This window comes from Anolis sagrei, chromosome X (genome assembly GCF_037176765.1).
Source record: "Anolis sagrei isolate rAnoSag1 chromosome X, rAnoSag1.mat, whole genome shotgun sequence".
Classification (NCBI taxonomy): Eukaryota; Metazoa; Chordata; class Lepidosauria; order Squamata; family Dactyloidae; genus Anolis; species Anolis sagrei.
Window position 1 is genome coordinate 76,786,478 of NC_090034.1, and position 21,573 is coordinate 76,808,050.

General features: G+C 43.7%; 1 protein-coding gene across 1 annotated transcript in view; it reads right to left on the reverse strand.

Moving 5' to 3' along the window:
- Nucleotides 1-20,403, reverse strand: part of CLIC4 (chloride intracellular channel 4) — a 108,269-nt gene extending 87,866 nt beyond the window's left edge. The window contains exon 1 of the mRNA XM_060784420.2: nt 20,247-20,403. Coding sequence (XP_060640403.1) covers nt 20,247-20,321 — 75 coding nt within the window. The 5' untranslated portion in view covers nt 20,322-20,403. The remainder of the gene's footprint in view (nt 1-20,246) is intronic.
- Nucleotides 20,404-21,573: the final 1,170 nt, after the last annotated feature.

The following is a 21,573-nucleotide window of genomic DNA, read 5'->3' on the forward strand; positions in this document are numbered from 1 at the left end:
GATGATGCATCTAGAGCAAACTTGCCCAACGTAACAAACTTTAAGTACTGTTGAGGTTTTTCATGATGTCAGTTGTACTTAATCCACAACCTTATGCATTTTGTACAATTTAAAATTGACTTTTCCAAATCACCCAGACAACGCCAGGTACCCAAGCTAGTATTGACTATTAGTTAGATATTTAGGTTGAGCCTGCATGTTCATATTAATCAGTAAGTTTACATAACTATATTCATGGTGAGCCTAAATTATCTAAGATACTCTAAAATTTGGAGAGGGGAAACACCAAATGCAAAACAGTTGGACAAGCGCTTTGGACAAGGGATACTTAATCTGTATTTGCATTCAGTACCAAACTGCACTGTACAAACTACACTTGGGGCTACAGTTAGCACAGTGGGTTAAACCACCAGCTGCAGAAAATCTTGCAGACCGGAAGATTGGCAGTTCAAGCTGCGAGTTGGGGTAAGCTCCCAGTGTCAGCCCTAGCTTCTGCTTACCTAGCAGTTCGAAAAACAGCAATGTGAGTAGATAATTAGGTTCCACTGTGGCAGGGAGGTAAAAGGTGCCCATGCAGACACACAGGCAATTTGATCAAGAAGTGACAACAGCACTTCTCCATGGCCGAGTCAAACATAGCCTCCAGATGCCAGAAATGAAAAAGAGGGAAGCCTTGCCTTTGTCTATGTCAGGGGTCCACAAACCTTTTAAGCAGAGGGCCAGGTCACAGTCCCTCAAACCGTTGGAGGGCCGGATTATAATTTGAAAAATAAAACATGAATTCCTGCGCACGCTGCACATATCTTATTTGCAGTGTAAAAAACACTTAAAAACAATAAAATAATTAAAATTAGGAACAATGTTAACAAATATGAACTTATTAGTATTTCAATTGGGAAATGTGGGCCTGCTTTTGGCTGATGAGATAGGATTGTTGTTGTTGTTATGTGCTTTCAAGTAGTTTCAGACTTAGGTTGACCCTGAGCAAGGGCCGGGTAAATGACCTTGGAGGGCCGCATCCGGCCCCCGGGCCTTAGTTTAAGGACCCCTGGTCTATGTATTGTCTGTCTTTGTTAATTTTATAACGACGTTGAATGTTTGCCATATATGCATTCTGAAATCCGCTCTGAGATCCTTCAGGGAGATAGAGCAGGATACAACTAAACTATATTATAAACAATGTATATTATATTACATCTGTATCTATTTAGCTGGCCCAATAATGCTGGAAGGAACCAAAACTGTTACTGTCTCTGTGTTTCGAGAACACCCAGTTCTGAGGAGAATGATAGGTAAGTAAGCTACTTGCAACTGCAAGCTAAGGCTCCCACTTAAAACTAGAGTCTCTCCTAAACAGGTAGAATTAAGCATCTGGATTGCTCAGACTTGGTATTAAAATCAGAGTTTCAAAAAAGAACTTTTTGAATGACAAGTCCCAAAATCCCCAAGTCACTGTCCCTGGCCACTGATCTGATTGTCCGGGAGAGTCTGAGTTATAATCCAAGAAAGTAAATTCCCAGGCTCTAATTTAAACGCACTAAGAGGCCTGGTTTGCTGCCAATCAGGTCCCAGCGTCCACAAGTGACCCTTCTCTTCACCTGGGAGCTGCAGGCCCACGTCCTGAGTCATGCGGTGCGGCTTGGCGCTTCCCACTCCTGAAAATAGGCCATGCCCACTTGTATTTCAGAACTGCATTTCCGAATCCAGGTAAAGGGTATGCACGAAGTGAGTTTGTGTTTTGTTTTGTTTTCTACAAGATTATCCTTTTACGACAGCCTTGTACCTCGCAGAAGGACTGTGCGTAATGAGATTTTGAAACTAAGTCAGACCGCTGGATAAGATTATCCGCTGACAGCAATGCTAGAAATGAATACACACCACTCGTTTCCAGTCCCCTTTTTGTCTGGATGTCAGAGACACACACCACTATATTTTGTACCAGTTTTCAACACAGCTACTTTGGGCTCACAAAACTATTTGGCTGGCTGCTAAGGCAACTAAGGGTATACAGGACAATACAAAATCAACATCTGATTATTACAGTTGAGACCAGGGAGGAATTTACCAAGAGCCCAGATTGGAAAATGTTCTGGAGACCAAAATGCCATATTTTCATTTACTATGGAAATCATCACCTTCTCCTGAGAAAAACGTATAATATCACAAAGGACTACCACCTCACCTGCTTCAGAGGATATCTGCTACAAAACAGGGGCTTTTTGTTGAGTTCCAGGGCCAGAGAAGCAGATGGCGGAAACAGAAGAACGGCCTGCCTCAGGGGAGCAATCTCGCTCCATCAATGTTTAACATTTACACTGCCACTGCCAGAAGGGACAGGGAGTTTCATCTATGCTGATGATCATGCCATCACCACTCAAGCAGGGAGCTTTGTAATGGTTGAACAGAGGCTCTCCAAAGCTTTAGGTGCTCTTATTGCCGATAGCAGGAAAAACCAGCAGATTCCTAATCCATCTAAAACACAGACATGTGCTTTTCACCTTAAGAACAGACAAGCATCTCTGTACACAAATGATCAGCCACTGTCAGAAGGGACAGGGAGTTTCAGCTATGCTGATGATCGTGCCATCAACACTCAAGCAGGGAGCTTTGAAACGGTTGAACAGAAGCTCTCCAAAGCTTTAGGTACTAGAGTCTAGAGCTTGGAAGGGCAGCTATGAAGGAACTACAGACAAGATCCTGAAGTTTCAAGATATTTCATTACTGCTCAAGCAGGGAGCTTTGAGATGGTTGAACAGAAGCTCTCCGAAGCTCTAGGTGCCCTTACTGCCTATTACAGGGAAAACCAGCTGATCCCTAATCCATCTAAAACACAGACATGTGCTTTTCATCTCAAGAACAGACAAGCATCCCGAGTTCTGAGGATCACCTGGGAAGGAATCCCACTGGAGCACTGCAGCACACCCAAATACCTGGGAGTCACTCTGGACTGTGCTCTTACCTACAAGAAGCACTGCCTGAACATCAAGCAAAAAGTGGGTGCTAGAAACAATATCATACGAAAGCTGACTGGCACAACCTGGGGATCACAACCAGATACAGTGAAGACATCTGCCCTTGTGCTTTACTACAATGCTGCTGGGTACGCATGCCCAGAGTGGAACACATCTCACCACAATAAAACAGTAGATGTGGCTTTTAATGAGACATGCTGCATTATCACAGGATGTCTACACATTACACTACTGGAGAAATACCTGAGTCCAAAAGTGGCAGGATAAAACCCAGAACCTCAAGCCATGGCTGATACCGAATGAGAGACTTCCTCCCTGGGCACACAGAAGACTGGACGATTTGGAAGGGTTGAACAGACTGTGCTCTGGCATCACGAGATGCAGAGCCAACCTTAACAAATGGGGCCACAAAGTGGAGTCCACGAAATGCGAGTGTGAAGAGAAGCACTGTAGACCACTGACTACAATACAGTTTGAGCCCTGCCACATGCACAATGGAGGACCTTCTTATAGCAACACCGGAGGCACTCCAAGTGGCCAGCTACTGGTCAAAGGAAATTTAGTATAATGCCAAGTTTTTAACTTGGGTGTTTTTTAAAAATACATTGCAACTGTATCCTCTGTTCACTTCTGATATGATAAATAACTAACTTACTATGGAACCTGGCAAGCATTACTAACTTCAGTATTCTACCTTTGAAGCTGTAAAAGGAGAAAGGAAATCATTCCTACAGCGATGCATCACTCCCAGCTCCACACAACCTTTGGGTGCGGTTGCTTGGCCACTATGTTAGAACATCTCACCAGCACATACACACCCAACAAGTCATCGCCGCCCTTTCTGGTATCAAAAAAACCAAAGAAGAAAACAGGGTATTGCCTCGCCTTTGCTCGGAGGCACATTGCCATGGTCCAAAGGAGGTGCAGGATTCATAACAACCACAATCCATTGGTCTGGCCACCAAAATAATGTTGATACAATGTGGACTTTCCTAGCATATGTTGCAAACGGATTGTGTTGCATTCTCCTTCCCCAGCCAAGGAAATCCAAAGAAAGTTAAGGCATCGCAAGCATACATTTGCGTACTGTATGGAATCACACTTCAGTCGTCCCAAAGTCTTTTGAAATCTCCACATGCCTGGCTTGTGATCAACCAGTTTCCAAGAAGAGGGCAGTTTCAAGCCAACTTGAAACTCTGACAATAATCAAGAGTTCTCTACATACTATTGTTTAAATTTCATAGACCTTTCCCCCCAATTTTGAGAGGAACAATCTAGGATACTATTTGGCAGGGAGGACTAAATCATCCCTGTTTTAATTATATTGTCTATATTGTTATGTTTTTAATTAACCCTCACTACCTCTGAGGATGCTTGCCATAGATGCAGGCGAAATGTCAGGAGAAAATGCATTTAGAACATGGCCATATAGCCCGAAAAAACCTACAACAACCCTTTTTAATTACTGTTCTACTTTGTGAATTCTTGTTGATGCTGGGCTTAGTCACCCTGAGACCCTTCAGGGAGATGGTAGTGGGATATAAGAATAAAGTTGTTGTTGCTGCTGCCGCCACCCACTGGACTACTTGAAGCTTCCGAACAGTGTTCAAAGGGAACTCCACATAGAACGCATTGCAGTAGTCTATTCAAGATGTAACAAGAGCGTGGACCACCATGACAAAGTCTGACTTCCCAAGGTACGGGCGCTGCTAGTGCACAAGTTTGAATTGTGCGAATGTTCCCCTGGCCACCGCCAAATCCTGAGGTTCCAGGCTCAGCAATGAGTCCAGGAGAACTCCCAAGCTGTAAACCTGTGACTCTTTAAGGTGACTCACACATCTCTTTAACAACCACAATTTATACAGGCATCATAAACATGTAAAACGTTGGTATTGTCAACATATTCAACACATGTATTCTAAACACACATTCAGTCAGATGCCTATATAGGATGTGCATACGTGTAAGAACCATAGTTATGTTTGTTTGTTTTTTCATGTCAGGAGCGACTTGAGAAACTGTAAGTTGCTTCAGGTGAGAGAATTGGCCGTCTGCAAGAATGGTGCCTAGGGGATGCCCAGATGTTTGATGTTTTACCATTCTTGTAAGAGGCTTCTCTCATATCCCCACATGGGGAGCTGAAGCTGACAGAGTGAGCTCAACAAGCTCTCCTTGGATTCGAACCGCTGACCTAACGGTCAGCAGTCCTGCCGGCACAAGGGTGGAACTACTCAGAGAATCCTGGCCCACCCACCCTCTTCCTCATCTCTCCCAATCTCTATTTAATAGGAGGCAACCACTACGACTGGTAGGAGTCTGTTCCTCTATCAATTGAAATGCATTTGACTGCTCTTTCCATCAACTCCCTTAAGTTATCACCAGTATGACAAACAGAAGCGGGACCCTCACAATTTCCCCTTAGACTGAAGATCATTCAAATTGCCCATGGGAGAAGTGGGAGCCAACTACTTCCCAATCAACAGGGAACAGACCTCTGTCAATGACAGCAGCTGCTTCCTGGTATAAAGTGTTCCCTCACTTGTCATGGGTATTCCATTCCAGGACCACCCACAATAAGTGAAAATCTGCAAAATAGGGACGCTATATTAATTTTAATATTTATACAGTATTTTAGCATAATGTATAAATATTAAAATTAATATAGCGGCCCTACTTTGCAGATTTTTTTACCCACACTTCCTTACCCGTGCCTCCCGCACTTATGGTCTCTGCACTTCCGGGGTCTGCGGAGGCCAGAGAGGCAGGCCTTCTCCATCACGCCTCTGCACTTCCGGGGTCTGCGGAGGCCAGAGAGGCAGGCCTTCTCCACCGCGCCTCTGGCCTCTGCACTTTCGGAGTCTGCGGAAGCCAGAGAGGCAGGCCTTCTCCACCGCGCCTCTGGCCTCTGCACTTTCGGGGTCTGCGGAGGCCAGAGAGGCAGGCCTTCTCCACCATGCCTCTGGCCTCTGCACTTTCAGGGTCTGCGAAGGCCAGAGAGGCAGACCGCCTCCACTGCGCCTCTGGCCTCTGCACTTTCGGAGTCTGCAGAGCCCAGAGAGGCAGGCCTTCTCCACCGCGCCTCTGCACTTCCGGGGTCTGCGAAGGCCAGAGAGGCAGGCCTTCTCCACCGTGTCTCTGGTCTCTGCACTTTCGGGGTCTGCGAAGGTCAGAGAGGCTTGCCTTCTCCACCGCGCCTCTGGCCTCTGCACTTTCAGGGTCTGCGGAGGCCAGAAAGCCAGGTCTTCCCCGCCGTGCCTTTGGCCATTGCTCTGCTGGGTCTGCGGAGGCTAGTGAGAGCGGAGGGCGTCCCGGCCCGCACGCAAGCCTCCGAGGCCCATTGTATGTAAATATTATATATTAATTTATATTAATATTTATTTAAAAATCACAAAACAGCGAGTCCGCATAAAGCAAACCACGAAATAGAGAGGGAACACTGTACTGAGATTGGGGGAGCTGTGAATACATAACAGTCATAAATGCATAACTCCAGGCAACTTTCATCGAAGATTCCAGTTATCGTGTTTCAAATTATAGCCTAAACCTATTCAGTTTTTTCGAAGTTCATGAGTTTCTGCTAAAACAAGAAATTAAATCCACTGCTGCTTGGTGACCTTTTATCAACAGGGCTGTGATACAGACAGTAAATTGCAAACTGAAGGTAAAGTAAAACGGCATGTGGGAATTTCAGCTTCCCTTGGCTCAGCACATGCTTAAATGTAGATGCAGAATCCCAATTACTCTATATCCCTTATATGACAGTCTTTAATTCAGCAAGTATCCAGATGAGCATTTTAAATATTCCTGCTAGACACTGAAGGCAATCCTCCCTTTATCAATTATGCATGTGAACTTGCTTGTACGCTCTTAGGAAATGAGGTATTGGCCGGTTCTGCTTAATCAGCATTAAGACAGCAAATATTTGTTTTGCACATTGACATGACTGCAGGGAGACCAGAGGCACTTCATGGGAGGAACAAACTGATGTTATTCATTACCACAGACCACCAGCACAAGAGTTACAAGCAATGCTGTATTTCATCTCTGCCTCTCATGTTTGCTTTGGAAATATGCTTCCAAACAGAAAAAAAGCAAGCCTCCCACAGCATAAATATTTTTCTTGCAAGGCATCACTGAAACGGCAATGATCTTAACTATTGGAAACTAGCAACTTCCAACTGCTTTTCCTTCCCTAGGGTCGTCACTCTTTTTAAAAAGCTGTGTGGTTTAGAAAGACCTTTTTTTTTTCATCCAACCAATTCTGCACCTTCTCAATGTATTAATTTCTTGGGATTATTTAAACCCAGTTCTAGCTAGTGCTTTCTTTGTGTGCAAAACACAACATCATTGCCGCTCCTTTAACTGAAAATTATTCACATAGAAGAAATATAACCCCTCTATCGTGTAAGGCAGAGCTTTCCAAACTCTGTGTTGGGACACGCTAGTGTATCGCCTGTAGTCCCTAGGTGTGTCGCGTGAAAAATGTTCACACACAAAGGCTGGCGCTGTTCAAGTGTAGATACTATTATAATTTTTATAATTTGCATAATCTGTTGACTGAGTTGCAGTAATTGCCATGAAAATTGATAAGTTTCTAATTAAGAAAAGGAAATCTGTTGACAATGATGTTTGTGATGAACCACTCGGAGCAGGTATAGCGGAAACTACACAAGAGGAGGTATAAAGGGGAAAATGTCCGAACCTTGTGTATATACTGTATATACTTTAGTATAAGCCAAGTTTTTCAGCCTTTTTTTAGGCTGAAAAAGCCCCCCTTGGCTTATACTAGAGTCAAGGTTATTTATCATGCTATTCTGTAAGTACTATTATTTTTATTACATTTATTATTTTACTCTTATTATTACATTTACATTATTTCACTCCATTATTATTACATTTATTTGTTTACGCTATTATTTTATTATTGTTGTTCATTCGTTCAGTCGCTTCCGACTCTTTGTGACCTCATGGACCAGCCCACGCCAGAGCTCTCTGTCAGTCGTCACCTCCCCCAGCTCCTCCAAGGTCAAGCGAGTCATTTTAAGGATACATTTATTATTACATTTACATTATTCTACTCTAATTTTTTACTACATTTATTGTTTTGGGTAAAAAGGTTGTCCCCGGACATTAAGCGCAGTCGGGTCCAACTCTGGGGGTTGGTGCTCATCTCCATTTCTAAGCCAAAGAGACGGCATTGTCTGTAGACACCTCCAAGGTCATGTGGCCAGCATGACTGCATGGAGCGCCGTTACCTTCCCACTGGAGCGGTACCTATTGATCTACTCACATTTGCATGTTTTCAAACTGCTAGGTTGGCAGAAGCTGGGGCTGACAGCGGAAGCTCACGCTGCTCCCCGGATTCGAACCTGCGACCTTTCAGTCAACAAGCTCAGCGGTTTAACCCACTGCACCACTCTATTACTATTTTACTCTATTATTACAATATTTTACTCTATTATTACTGTTATTCTTATATTTCTATTATTTTACTAGATTTATTATTTTGCTCTGTTTATTATTATTGGAAGGATACGTCAGCATACCGACATTGTCGGAACCCAGATGCCTTAAAGAGCCAGACTCAGGAGTATATCCAAAAGAATAGTTTATTAATACAAAGCAAAAGAGACTCAGAGACACTTGCTTCAGTGTCTCTGGTCAAAATTCAAAAGTAGCAGCAGTTTTTAGCTTAAAAAGCAAACTAAAGCAATAATCCAGATTATCCAGGAAAAAGATCCAGATTAAACTGAAGTACTTCCAAAACCCCTCAAAATCACACAGCAAATGAAGAACGGTCCAACAAAGAGCCGTAGTCAAATGAAGTCCGAAGTCGAAGAAAGCCAAGTCCAAAGTTGCGAGGTTCCACAAGGCAGCGTCGTCGTCAAAAGCAGTCCGAAGTCAAGGAAAGGGGAAATTTGCACTCACGAGAATCCAAGCCGAATTGTAACACGAAGGTAAACAGCAACCTGCAGATCCAGGACCCAAGCCCAACACGAAAGCGGCAGTGACAAGACCCAAGGCACAAAACTTTGCCTACTGCAAAGTTCTTCCATTTCAGTGCCTACTTTTATCTTACAACTCATCACCCGATGATGAGCTGCCCTCCACCCCGTCAGCATCACTTACAGCTGGCTTAGCTTCTTCACTTGAACGCCCATCTCTCCAACTCTTCCACCTCTTGTCAAAACTTAGTTCTCTCCAAGAATCCCCAGTATCTCCCGACTGCCAATCCCCACCACCAGAAAACCTCACAAACGTGTCACGAGACGTTGGTTGAGTACACACATCCCGAACCTCTTGCACCTTTGTCCAATCCAGTGATTCATCCTCATCCCCATCACTCCCAGACCCATCATTCCCAGAGAAACCCATGAAATCCTGCTCTTCTGTGGGAGCAGTAAGTATATCCCGAATCTTCTTCCTCTGTCGCTTCTCATTCGATTCCTGCTCCCGAGTAACCTGCTTAGTTCCCCTATTCACATCCACTGTATCTCCTTCCTCCTCCTCACTCATTTCACTCTCAGAAAACCCTTCGAAGGAATCTACATCAGTGGGTGACATAAGTATCTCCCAGATCCTCTTCCTCTGTTGTTCCTCATTTAACTCTTGAGCACTCCTTTTCCCTCTTCTGACACCCTTACTACCAGTTGCAGTGTTGCTAACAGACTCTACTACAACAGACATTGAAGGAGGTTAGAATGATTTAATCAGAGCTGGACAGTCTTATCTTAAATTACAGTTTTATGTAAATATTCAAAAACATTTAACATACTGATACCTCAATTCATGTAATTTTATTGGGATCTATTTTTATTTTGAAATTTATCAGTAGCTACTGCATTTCCCACCCTCGGCTTATACTCCAGTTAATACGTTTTCAGTTTTTTGTGTTAAAATCAGGTTCCTCGGCTTATACTCAGGTCGGCTCATACTCTAGTATATACATTCATAAGGATTATATGAAATGTAAAGAGAGAGAGTGAATGAAACTCTTAAACTGTTTTAAGTGGTTGGTTTAACCTCCAGTTTGCCAGTAAAACTGAATATCTAAAAAGCATGTCACTAACATGAAAAGTTTGGAAAGCTCTGATGTAATGATAGAATGATAAAGAGCACAAGTGAGGCTTTTGTGAAATGCAAATCCCAGGTGCCCCATCAACTAAGATTCGACAGCAAGAAATGTTGAGTGGGAGCCACATCATTCCCACCCAAATCAGAACTTAAGACCCACATGTGTAACAACGTCTTTCCAACACTTATGAGCAAATTCTCTAAAAATAAATTCAAGACATATATGAATTAAAGTTCAAACAATCTTTAATATGTTGAAATAAAGGATTCCTCCAGTGGCTGAGCACACCCAGTTTCACCATTTCAGAAACTCAGCAGGGATGGGTTGGTTACTGCTTGTTCGGAAAAATTACTGCAAGATGCCTGGGATCTTGCAGCAGGATGAGAAAACCAAGAAGACCAGGCATCAAACTGTCAAGTACAACCATGACCTGACATTGCCTCCTGCTTTCATGCAGCTTACACATCTCTTTAACAAATATAATTTATATAGATATCATACAGGGGCTACGGTGGTGCAGCGGGTTAAAGCGCAAAGCTGCAAAACTTGCTGATCAGAAGGTTGGCAGTTCAAATCCGCAGAAGGGGTGAGCTCCCACTGTTAGCCCCAGCTTCTGCCAACCTAGTAGTTCAAAGACATGTAAATGTGAGATCAATAGGTACCACTCCAGCGGGAAGGTAACGGTGCTCCATGCAGTCATGCTGGCCACATGAACTTAGAGGCGTCTACAGACAACACTGGTGCTTTGGCTTAGAAATGGAGATGAGCACCAACCCCCCCAGAGTCGGACGCAACTAGATTTAATGTCTTGCAAAACCTTTTTTATAGATATTATAAAATGTAAAACTTAATTACACTACTATTAATACAGTAGAAACTCACTTATCCAATATAAACAGGCCCTGAGAACGTTGGATAAGCAAAAATGTTGGAAAATAAGGAAAAGCCTACTAAACATCAAATTACGTCATGATTTTGCAAATTAAGCACCAAAACATGTTTTTGCAAGAAATCGACAGAAAATGCAGTTCAATACACAGTAACATTATGTAGTAATTACTGCATTTATGAATTTAGCACCAAAACAGACAAGTCTTCCTCTTTCTCCCGCCCTGGACATTATTCCAGTTAAAAATACATTCCACTTCCCTTATCTGTGGATCCGGGTGGGAGGCAGATTGCGTTGGATAATACAGAATGTTGGCTAAGCGGTAATCTACTGTGTGTATTCAACAAATGTATACTAAACTAGAAACCCGCTAATGCCAGTGCTAGGGGACATGGATCAACAACGTGGCTCCATATAAAGAAGCATCCAATGTTCTTAAAACTATTCACTAAATTAAATCACTCCCAACCTTACAGACATCATAAGGTAAGCATGGATGTAGAATCAAAGAATCATTGAGTTAGAAGAGACTTTGTGGGCCATCCGATCCAATCCTCTGCTAAGAAGCATTCAAAGTATCTAAAACAGATATCCACCCAGCCTCTGTTTAAAAGCCTCCAAAGAAGGAGCCTCCACCACATTCCGGGGAAGAGAGTTCCACTACTGAACAGCTTTCACAATTAGGAAATTCTTCCTAATGTTCAGGTGGAATCTCCTTTCTTTCCTGTCGTTTGAAGCCATTGTTCCATTGCATCCTAGTCTCCAGGGCAACAGAAAACAAGTTTGCTCCCTTCTCCCTATGACTTCCCCTCACATATGTATACATGACTATCATGTCTCCTCTCAGCATTCTCTTCTGCAGGCTAAACATACCCAGCTCTTGAAGCCACTCCTCATAGGGCTCCTTCTCCACACCCTTGAACCTTTGAGTCTCCCTCCTCTGGATATATTCCAGCTTGTCAACATCATATGAAGTTCCAAATATGAAATGAGATGTTTAATATATAAAATGTGTATTCCTGTTTTCAGGATAGTTGCACTGCAAGACAACACAGATGAGAACCTGTATTTCTCAGGGATATGACTTTTTATTTCATATTGCATAAATAAGTATAAGACTGATTAAATAGAAGGGAACACAAGTGGTTAAATAATTTTACCCCAAAAACAGGCAACAGCGACCGCATTGTCTGTAGCTTTAGACAGTTCTTCCTCTGTGCATGAGGCAGGGCATGGTGGGCAAGCATACCGGTGTGGAGTTGTTTGGTGGAGGATTCTTCTAGTTAACGGCAAAAAAAGCCAATGGGATTTTGGCCTGCATTAATAGGAGCAGTGTCTAGATCTAGGGAAGTCATGCTACCCCTCTATTCTGCTCTGATTAGACCACATCTGGAATATTGTGTCCAATTCTGGGCACCACAATTCAAGAGAGATATTGACAAGCTGGAATGTGTCCAGAGGATGACGACTAAAATGATCAAGGGTCTGGAAAACAAGCCCTATGAGGAGCAGCTTAAGGAGCTGGGCATGTTTAGCCTGAAGAAGAGAAGGCTAAGAGGAGATATGATAGCCATGTATAAATATGTGAGAGGAAGCCACAGGGAGGAGAGAGCAAGCTTGTTTTCTGCTTCCTTGGAGACTAGGACGCAGAACAATGGCTTCAAACTACAAGAGAGGAGATTCCATCTGAACATGAGGAAGAACTTCCTGACTGTGAGAGCCGTTCAGCAGTGGAACTCGCTGCCCCGGAGTGTGGTGGAGGCTCCTTCTTTGGAAGCTTTTAAACAGGGGCTGGATGGCCATCTATCAGGGGTGATTTGAATGCAATATTCCTGCTTCTTGTCAGGGGGTTGGACTGGATGGCCCATGAGGTCTCTTCCAACTCTTTGATTTTATGATTTAGCCAGGTTGTCTTTAGTCTGCCCACTGAGTCTATTTAGGACTTCCAGGTTGCCCATTCTTGGTATGCCCCTGGAGGAAGACCCTCGTGGGGGCCATCCAGTTGGGATTGCCAGCTATTGCTGCCCAGAGGGACACTCTTGCTGTTGCTGGGGAACATTAAGAGGAGTGGTGGTTCTCATTAAGCTTTCCCTTGATTTGAGTCTACTGGGAGAAGGCTGACAGCCATTCAGAGGGTGGCTTTCACAGTGTTCAACCTTATTTCTCTCACATTTAGCAGCAACTTCCCGTCACACATCAGGGGGCAATGCCAGCTAGCTTCTAGAGTTTATCAACAGGTGTAGGTTTAAGACATCCTGTGATTATTCTGCATGTTTCATTCAATACTATGTTCACCTGCTTTGCATGGGCAGACCTATGCCAAACAGGGCAGGCATCCTCAGCAGTTGAGTAAGACAAGGGCAGCATTTATGTTCTTCTTAATTTTGGGTCTGCTCCCCATGCACTTCCAGTAAGTTTCCGCAGGATGTTACTGAGTGCAGCTACTTTGTGCTTGGTAACCGTGCAGTGTTTCCTAAATGTTAGTGTTCAATCTGAGGTGACACCAAGATATTTAGAATGGAAACAATGTTCAAGCTTTTTACTTTCCCAGGTGACTTTCAATTTCCTGTTGACTTCACGGTTGCGTAGATAGAAAGCACACACTTGTGTCTTGGCAGGGTTACACTTCAGGTGGTTATCTTTGCAGTAGCTGGGGCGATCTTTCAAGGCATTAGTTGCGTAGATGGAAAGCACACACTTGTGTTTTGGCAATGTTAGGTTTCGGGTTGTTGTCTTTGTATTAGCTGGAGAGATCTTTCAAGGCATTAGGAAGTTCATTTTCGACTGTTTCAAAGCCTTTTGCTTGTGTTGTTAGGCTGTGGCTGATCATTAGGTCTATAACTACCAAGACGCTGCTGAAATGCACAAAGATATGAGCCAAAGATAATGATGCAAATGGACATCAGACTACTTATAAGGAACAGAGCTTTGAATCTATCCCAGTGGTTCTCAACCTGTGGGTCCCCAGGTGTTTTGGCCTACAACTCCCAGAAATCCCAGCCAGTTTACCAACTGTTAGGATTTTTGGGAGTTGAAGGCCAAAACAACTGGGGACCCACATGTTGAGAACCTCTGATCTATCCTATATTAACTCTTTTTAATGTGACAGATGTTGGAGGAACTCAAGCCAAGTCTCCTTCCTTATACGACTTCCAAGTGCAAGTGAGTAATGAACTATTCATAGACCGAATGAAATCATGACTTCTGGAGAACATGACTTCATCCAGACTCCATCAAGTCTCCACCCCTTATTCTAGACTTTGCTCTCAGTTGTTTTGTTACAAAGCAGAGGGAACACTGGTTGGATGTTATAGATGCTGTAGAAAGGGAAATGCAAACTGGGAGGTTTTATTATCAAACTGCAAGGGAACAGAGCCTGCATTGAAAAAAGTTTATCAAAATAAAGCCGAATCCAGAGGTTGCTCCCAAATAGAGCAGACTCATTGGATCAATGGTGGCATGTAAACACTTATGTAAGTTCCTCTGATTCTATGGTTCTACTCCAGATAGAATTAATACTGGTTTTTAAGGCTATGGTCACTCTAAACCAGTGCTTCTCAACCTTCCCAATGCCACCACACATTATTACACTTCCTCATGGTGTGGCGACCCCCAAACATAACATTTTCATTGCTACTTCATTACTGTCATTTTGATACTGTTATGAATCGTAATGTAAATATCTGATAGGCAGGATATATTTTCATTCACTGGACCAAATTTGGCACAAATACCCAATACACCTAAATTTCAATACAAGTGGGGTTGGGGGGTGAATTTGTCATTTGGGAGTTGTTGTTGGGATTTATAGTTCACCTACAAAGAGCATTCTGGACTCCACCAACGATGGGATTGAACCAAGCTTGGCATACAGAACACCCACGACCAAAAGAAAACACTGGAAAGGTTTGGTGGGCATTGATCTTGAGTTTTGGAGTTGTAGTTCAACTACATCCAGAAAGCACTGTGAACACAAACAATGATGGAACTGGACCAAACTTGGCACAAATAATCAATATGCCCAAATATGAACACTGGTGGAGTTTGGGGAAAATAGACCTTGATATTTGGAAGTGGTAGTTGCTGGGATTTGTAGTTCAACTACAATCAAAGAGCCCCTTGAACCCCACCAACGATAGAATTGGACCAAACTTCCCACACAGAACCCCTATGACCAACAGAATATACTGGAGGGATTTGGGAGGAATTGGCAATGATTTAAGGGAGAGGTAGTTCTCATATCTCCTTGACTGGACTCACTGGCACAAGCCTCCCTCCATCCTCACACACAAACCTCCTTGCGACCCCCCCCCCAGGGGTCCCGATCCCCAGGTTGAGAAATGCTGTATTCAACAAATGCAAATGCCAGGGCATCAGCTATGATCAAAACAGCGCATAGGCTGTGAGTAAGATAAAAGGACACAGTCTCAGATTTTACAGATGATTTTATAAATCATTTGAGGTCCATTTTCCTTCCAAGAAACCACAAGGTAAAGTGCCATTATTTAAGAACTAAATGTGCAAACCTCCAAAAACTTCAACTAATAAAGACAACTGGAAAAATAGAAAAGCAAAGAGCAAAAACAGGAAGAGGAGAAATCAATTCAGGAATAAACTTTAGCTTGCCAGCACAGAGTAAATGTTGCTAGGCATAAGGAAAGAATACAAAGCTCAAGCCAATGGAAATTTCTCAGGGTTCCAACAACTGGAAATAGGTCATTTCAAGGATCATAATTAATGTTGTCATTTACTTTAGCATTCCATCCCTCTATCCATCCTACTCAAAAAGGATCCATGCCAATTAATGCTTTGCCATAAACTTGCTAGAGTGTCTGAATAAGCGATCAGTTTTCAAGAATTATTCCAGGATTCAAGAATGGATCATATGAGTAAAGGGGAAAAAACTGATGGCGGAGAAATATCAGGAGAAATAGTACCAATTTTCAACTTTCAATTGAAACTATTAGTTTGTTATGCAAGTGCTGACAATTTTTTTTCATTATTTCTGGTATTTCTACCCCGTCTCTTCTCTACCCCCGAAGGGAGACTCAGGACGGCTTACATTTGGCAATGATTCAATTCTGGTACATATAAACCATTACAATAATTCCACACTAATTAAAATACATAAAACAATAATTAAAAACAGTACATAAAGCATTAGTTAAAAACAATAAACAGTATCATCACAATTATGGTGTAACTCGGGCATGAGCCAACTTTGGTCTCTAGGTGTTTTGGACTTCAACTCCCACAATTCCTAACAGCCTCAGGACCTTTCCTTTTCCCCCTCAGCCGCTTAAGCTGAAGGGGGAAAATATGACAGGCATCTTCCAAGGTTGTGAGGTCTATTGGAAACTAGGCAAGTGGGTTTATATATCTGTGGAATAATGTCTGAGGTAGGAGAGAGAACTCTTGTCTGCTTGAGGCAAGTGTGAATATTGCAATTGGCCACTTTGATTAGCACTGAATGGCTTTGCAGCTTCAAAGCCTGCCTGCTTCCTGTCTGGAGGAATCCTTTGTTATGAGGTGTTAGCTGGCCCTGATTATTGGAATTATATGGAACTCCCCTGTTTTTGAATGTTGCTCTTTATTTACTGTCCTGATTTTAGAGTTTTTTAATACTGGTAGCCAGATTGTGTTCATTTTCATGGTTTCCTCCTTTCTGTTGAAATTGTCCACATGCTTTGTGGATTTCAATGGCTTCTCTGTGTAGTCTGACATGGTGGTTGTGAGAGTGGTCCAGCATTTCTGTGTTCTTAAATCATATGCTGTGTCAAAATTGGTTCATGAAGTGCTCTGCTGTAGATGATTTCTCTGGTTTATTTTTAAAATTTTAAAGTATTACATGTGGCCCGGTCATAGATTTTTTTAAAAAAAAAATTGCATGTTATTGTCTATATGTGAGTTATATATATTGTATAGTTTTATTTGCTTATTGCTTTGCTGTTTTTACTAATGTGTTGTTGGGCTTGGCCTCATGTAAGCCGCCCCGAGTCCCCTTGGGGAGATGGTGGCAGGGTATAAATAAAGTATTATTATTATTATTATTATTATTGACACAAAAGCACAGTATGTCACAGCAAACGAGGTCTATATGCTGGATTTTGTATCACAAAATCACAAGTCGAACACTTCCCAAGCATCTAGGACTGTGTGATGTATTTTCGAATGATGCGCACAGATTCAAGTAAGGTGGCCTTTTGCAGTTGACAGATCGGGATTTTGTCAATGTTTATTGTTTCCAAATGCCGGCTGAGATCTTTTGGCACGGCACCCAGTGCGCCAATGACCACTGGGACCTTATTATTATTATTATTATTATTATTATTATTATTATTATTGAAATAAGTCCGCAGTGCTTTTCGTGTTCCTTGATTCAGGTTTGGGCATTGCTGCAGCATTTGGGGGTCCCTATGTAGACTTGTCCACAGATGCATAGTATACAGTAAGGTAAAGGTTTCCCCTTGACATTAAGTCCACTCGGGTCTGATTCTGGGGGGTAGTGCTCATCTCTATTTCTAAGCTGAAGAGCCAGAGTTGTCCATAGACACCTCCAAGGTGCATGACTGCATGGAATCATAGTTGGAAGAGACCTCATGGGCCATCCAGTCCAACCCCCTGCCAAGAAGCAGGAATATTACATTCAAATCACCCCTTAGCTTCCCGCCGAAGCAGTACCTATTGATCTACTCACATTTTCAAACTGCTAGGTTGGCAGAAACTAGGGCTAATAACGGGAGCTCAACCCACTCCCTAGATTCAAGCTGCTGATCTTTTGGTAAGCAAGTTCAGCAGCTCAGCTTTTTAACCCGCTGCACCGCCAGGGCTATATGGTAGATGTTAATTATTATACAGTAATAATAATAATAATAATAATAATAATAACATAACTCCAAGGATAGAGGGGTCATATTGCACAGCTGAAGAACACAGGAAATGGCCTCTGTATCCACAGATGCAACTGCTGTGGTTTGGAAAGAATAAACATCCAAAAAGTAAAGATTGGTGTTGCCATTTGGCATAAAAGGTTGCAGTTTACAATAGGGCTTGAGCATGCACGGATTTGGGGATCCAGATGAGTTCCTGGAACTAAACCTCATGGACTTCACAGCATTGATAGCAAGCATGGGCAAACTTCAGCTCTCTGGGTGTTTTGGACTTCAACTCCCACAATTCCTGGCCTCATGCCCTTTCCTTTTCCCCCTCCGCCACTTAAGCGGCTGAGGGAGAAAAGGAAGGAGCCTGAGGCCAGGAATTGAAGTCCAAAACACCTGGAGAGCCGAAGTTTGCCCATCCCTGATCTATAGGATGCTTGTATCTTGAAACCACCAAGAAGCGCCACAGAAATAAAGTTAAAGTTAGATAAAGGAGTGTCCCAACTAAAAAAGAACCTCCTTCCCTGCACGCATCACTTTAACTGTTTCAATGGATTTTCACTGTGAATTTTTTTAGTGCTGGTCGAATGTAATTTTTGCATGATATTTATTCCAAATTGTATACTAATTGCTATTATGCCAAGCCGCGTTGAGTCCCCCTTTGGGAGAGAGAAAGCAGGGTATAAATAAATATGACAATAATAATCATCATCATCATCACACACCTCTTTCTGCTTTGTGGGGTTGCCTTGAAATGTTGGGTGATGGGAGGAAAGGAGGAAGAAAAGAAGAAAAAGGAAGGGGGAAGGGAAGAAGGAAGGAAGGGAAAGAGGAAAAGGATATGGGAGGAATGGGAGGAAGAGGAGAGAGAAAGGGAAAGAAAAGGGAAGAAGAGGAAGGAAGGATGGAAGGATAAGGAAGAAGGGATAAGGAAAGGAAGATGGCAGGAAGGGAAAAGGAAAAGAGAAGGAAAGAAGAGAGAGGATGGGAAAAGGAAAAGAAATGGGAAGAGGAAGGAAGGAAGCAAAAGGAAAGGAAGAAGACAGGAAGGGAAAGGGGGAGAGGAAAAGAGAAGGAAAGAAGAGAGAGGAGGGGAAAGGGGAAAGAAATGGGAAGAGGAAGGAAAAGGAAAAAGGAAAGGAACAAGACAGGAAGGGGAAAGGAAAAGAGAAGGAAAGAAGAAAGAGGAGAGGGAAAGAAATGGGAAGAGGAAGGAAGAAAGAAAGGAAAAGGAAGAGAAAAGGAAAGGTAGAAGGGACTGGGAAGGGGTAAAAAGGAAGAAAGAAAGAAATGAAAAGGGAGGAAAGGGGAAGGGGAGAGAAAGGAAGAAGAGGAAAAGGGGGGAAGGAAAAGTCAGAAGGAAAAAGGAAAGGAAGAAGGCAAGAAGGGAAAAGAGGAAAGGAAAAGAGAAGGAAAGAAGAGAGAGGAGGGGGATACGGAAAGAAATGGGAAGAGGAAGCAAGAAAGGAAAAGAAGGAAGAGAAAAGGAAAAGTAGAAGGGACTGCGAAGGGGTAGAAAGGAAGAAATGAAAAGGGAGGAAAGAGGAAGAGAGGAAGGGGAGGGAAAGGAAGGGAAGAAGAGGAAGGATGGAAGGAGGAAAGGAAAGGCAGAAGTGAGGAGAAAGAAAAAAGGAAGAAAAAAAGAAATAAATAAAGGAAAAGGGAGTAAAGGAAGGAAAGAAGAGAGAAAAGTAGAAAGGAAGAGAAATAGTAAACGAAAAGGGAGGAAAGGGAGGAAGGAAGAGGAGAGAGATGGGGAAAAGAAAGGGAGGGAAGAAGGAAGGAAGAGAGAAGGGAAAAGATAAAGTAGATGTGAGAGGGGAAGGGAAAGGAAGAAGGAAGGAATAAGTAAAGGGAAAGGGGAAAAGGAAGGAAGAGGAGGAAAGGAAATTGGAAAGGAAGGGAAGAAAGAGGGAGAGAAAGAAAGAAAGGGACATGGGAAGAAGGGAAGGGGAAGGAAAGAAGGATGAAAAGAGGGAAAGGATGGGAAAAAGAAGAAGGAAGAGAAAAGGGGAAAGAAGAAGGATGGGGAAAGAGAAGGCGGAAGGAAAAAGAAGGGAAGAAGAGTAAGAAAGGAATAGGAAGAGGGAAAGGACGGGCGGAAGAGGAAGAAAGTGAGGAAAGAAAGGAAGAGGAGGGGGAAAGGAAAGGAGAAAGGCAGGAAGGGGGAAAAAGGAAGGAAGGAAGGAAGAGAAGAGGGAAAGGAAGGGAGGAAGAGGAAAAGGACGGAAGAGGAAGGAAGGAAGGGGAAAAAGAAAGAGAGGAAAGAAAGGGAAAGGAGGGAGAAAGCCAGGGAGGAAAGAAAGGAAAGAAAGGAAGGAAGGGAAGAAGAGGAAAGAAGGAAAGCAGAGAGAAGCTCTCTGGACTGAGGGGAAGGCGCGGGGCGAGAGAGAGAGCCCTCGTGGGGTCCCTCCGAGCAGCCGTGCTCTTACCTTGACGAAGAGTTCAATGAGGGGCTCCCTGCCGCCCTCCTCCTTCACCCCGTTGACGGGCACCGAGAGAGCCATGCTCCGCCGCTGCCTCTGGGGAGCAAACCAGTGCCTTCTTCCGCTCTAAGCTCCGCCGAGCAAAGCCGGACCGAGACTGAGGGCGGCGCCGCACTCGCAGGGGTATTTATACCAAAGGGCGGGGCTTAGGTTAGGCGCGGGAGGGGGGAAGGAAGAGTGGCCAATAAAGAGACAAGAAAGACTTCGCCTCGCGCGTGTCTGCCCAGAGGGGGCGGGCCATTGGACTTATTAGGGGGCGGGGCTACAGGAGCTTTGGAGGCGTTTCTGGCAGGGGAGGAGCCCTTCTGGGTTGTTGTGAGTTTTCCCGGGCCATGTTCCAGGAGCATTCTCTCCTGACGTTTCGCCTGCATCTATGGCAGGCATCCTCAGAGGTTGTGAGGGCTGCTGGAAGCTAAGAAATTTGGGTTTATATATCTGTGGAAAGTCCAGGGTGGGAGAAAGAACTGGGCACCACAATTAAAGAGAGATATTAACAAGCTGGAAAGTATCCAGAGGAGGGCGACTAAAATAATCAAGGGTCTGGAGAACAAGCCCTATGAAGAGCGGCTTAAAGAGCTGGGCATGTTTAGCCTGCAGAAGAGAAGGCTGAGAGGAGATATGATAGGTAAAGGTAGTCCCCTGACATTAAGTCCAGTCATGTCTGACTCTGGGGTGTGGTGCTCATCTCCATTTCTAAGCCGAAGAGCCAGCGTTGTCCGTAAACACCTCCAAGGTCATGTGGCCAGCATGACCGCATGGAGCGCCGTTACTTCCCCGCTGGAGCGGTACCTCTTGATCTACTCACATTTGCATGTTTTCGAACTGCTAGGTTGGCAGAAGCTAGGGCTGACAGCGGAAGCTCACGCTGCTCCCTGGAATCGAACCTGCGACCTTTTGGTCAACAAGCTCAGCAGCTCAGTGCAGGAGATATGATAGCCATGTATAAATATGTGAGAGGAAGTCACAGGGAGGAGTGAGCAAGCTTATTTTCTGCTTCCCTGGAGTCTAGGACGCGGAACAATGGCTTCAAACTACAAGAAAGGAGATTCCATCTGAACATGAGGAAGAACTTCCTGACTGTGAGAGCCGTTCAGCAGTGGAACTCTCTGCCCCGGAGTGTGGTGGAGGCTCCTTTTTTGGAGGCTTTTAAACAGAGGCTGGATGGCCATCTGTCAGGGGTGCTTTGAATGCAATATTCCTGCTTCTTGGCAGGGGGTTGAACTGGATGGCCCATGAGGTCTCTTCCAACTCTTGTGATTCTTGTCTGTATGAG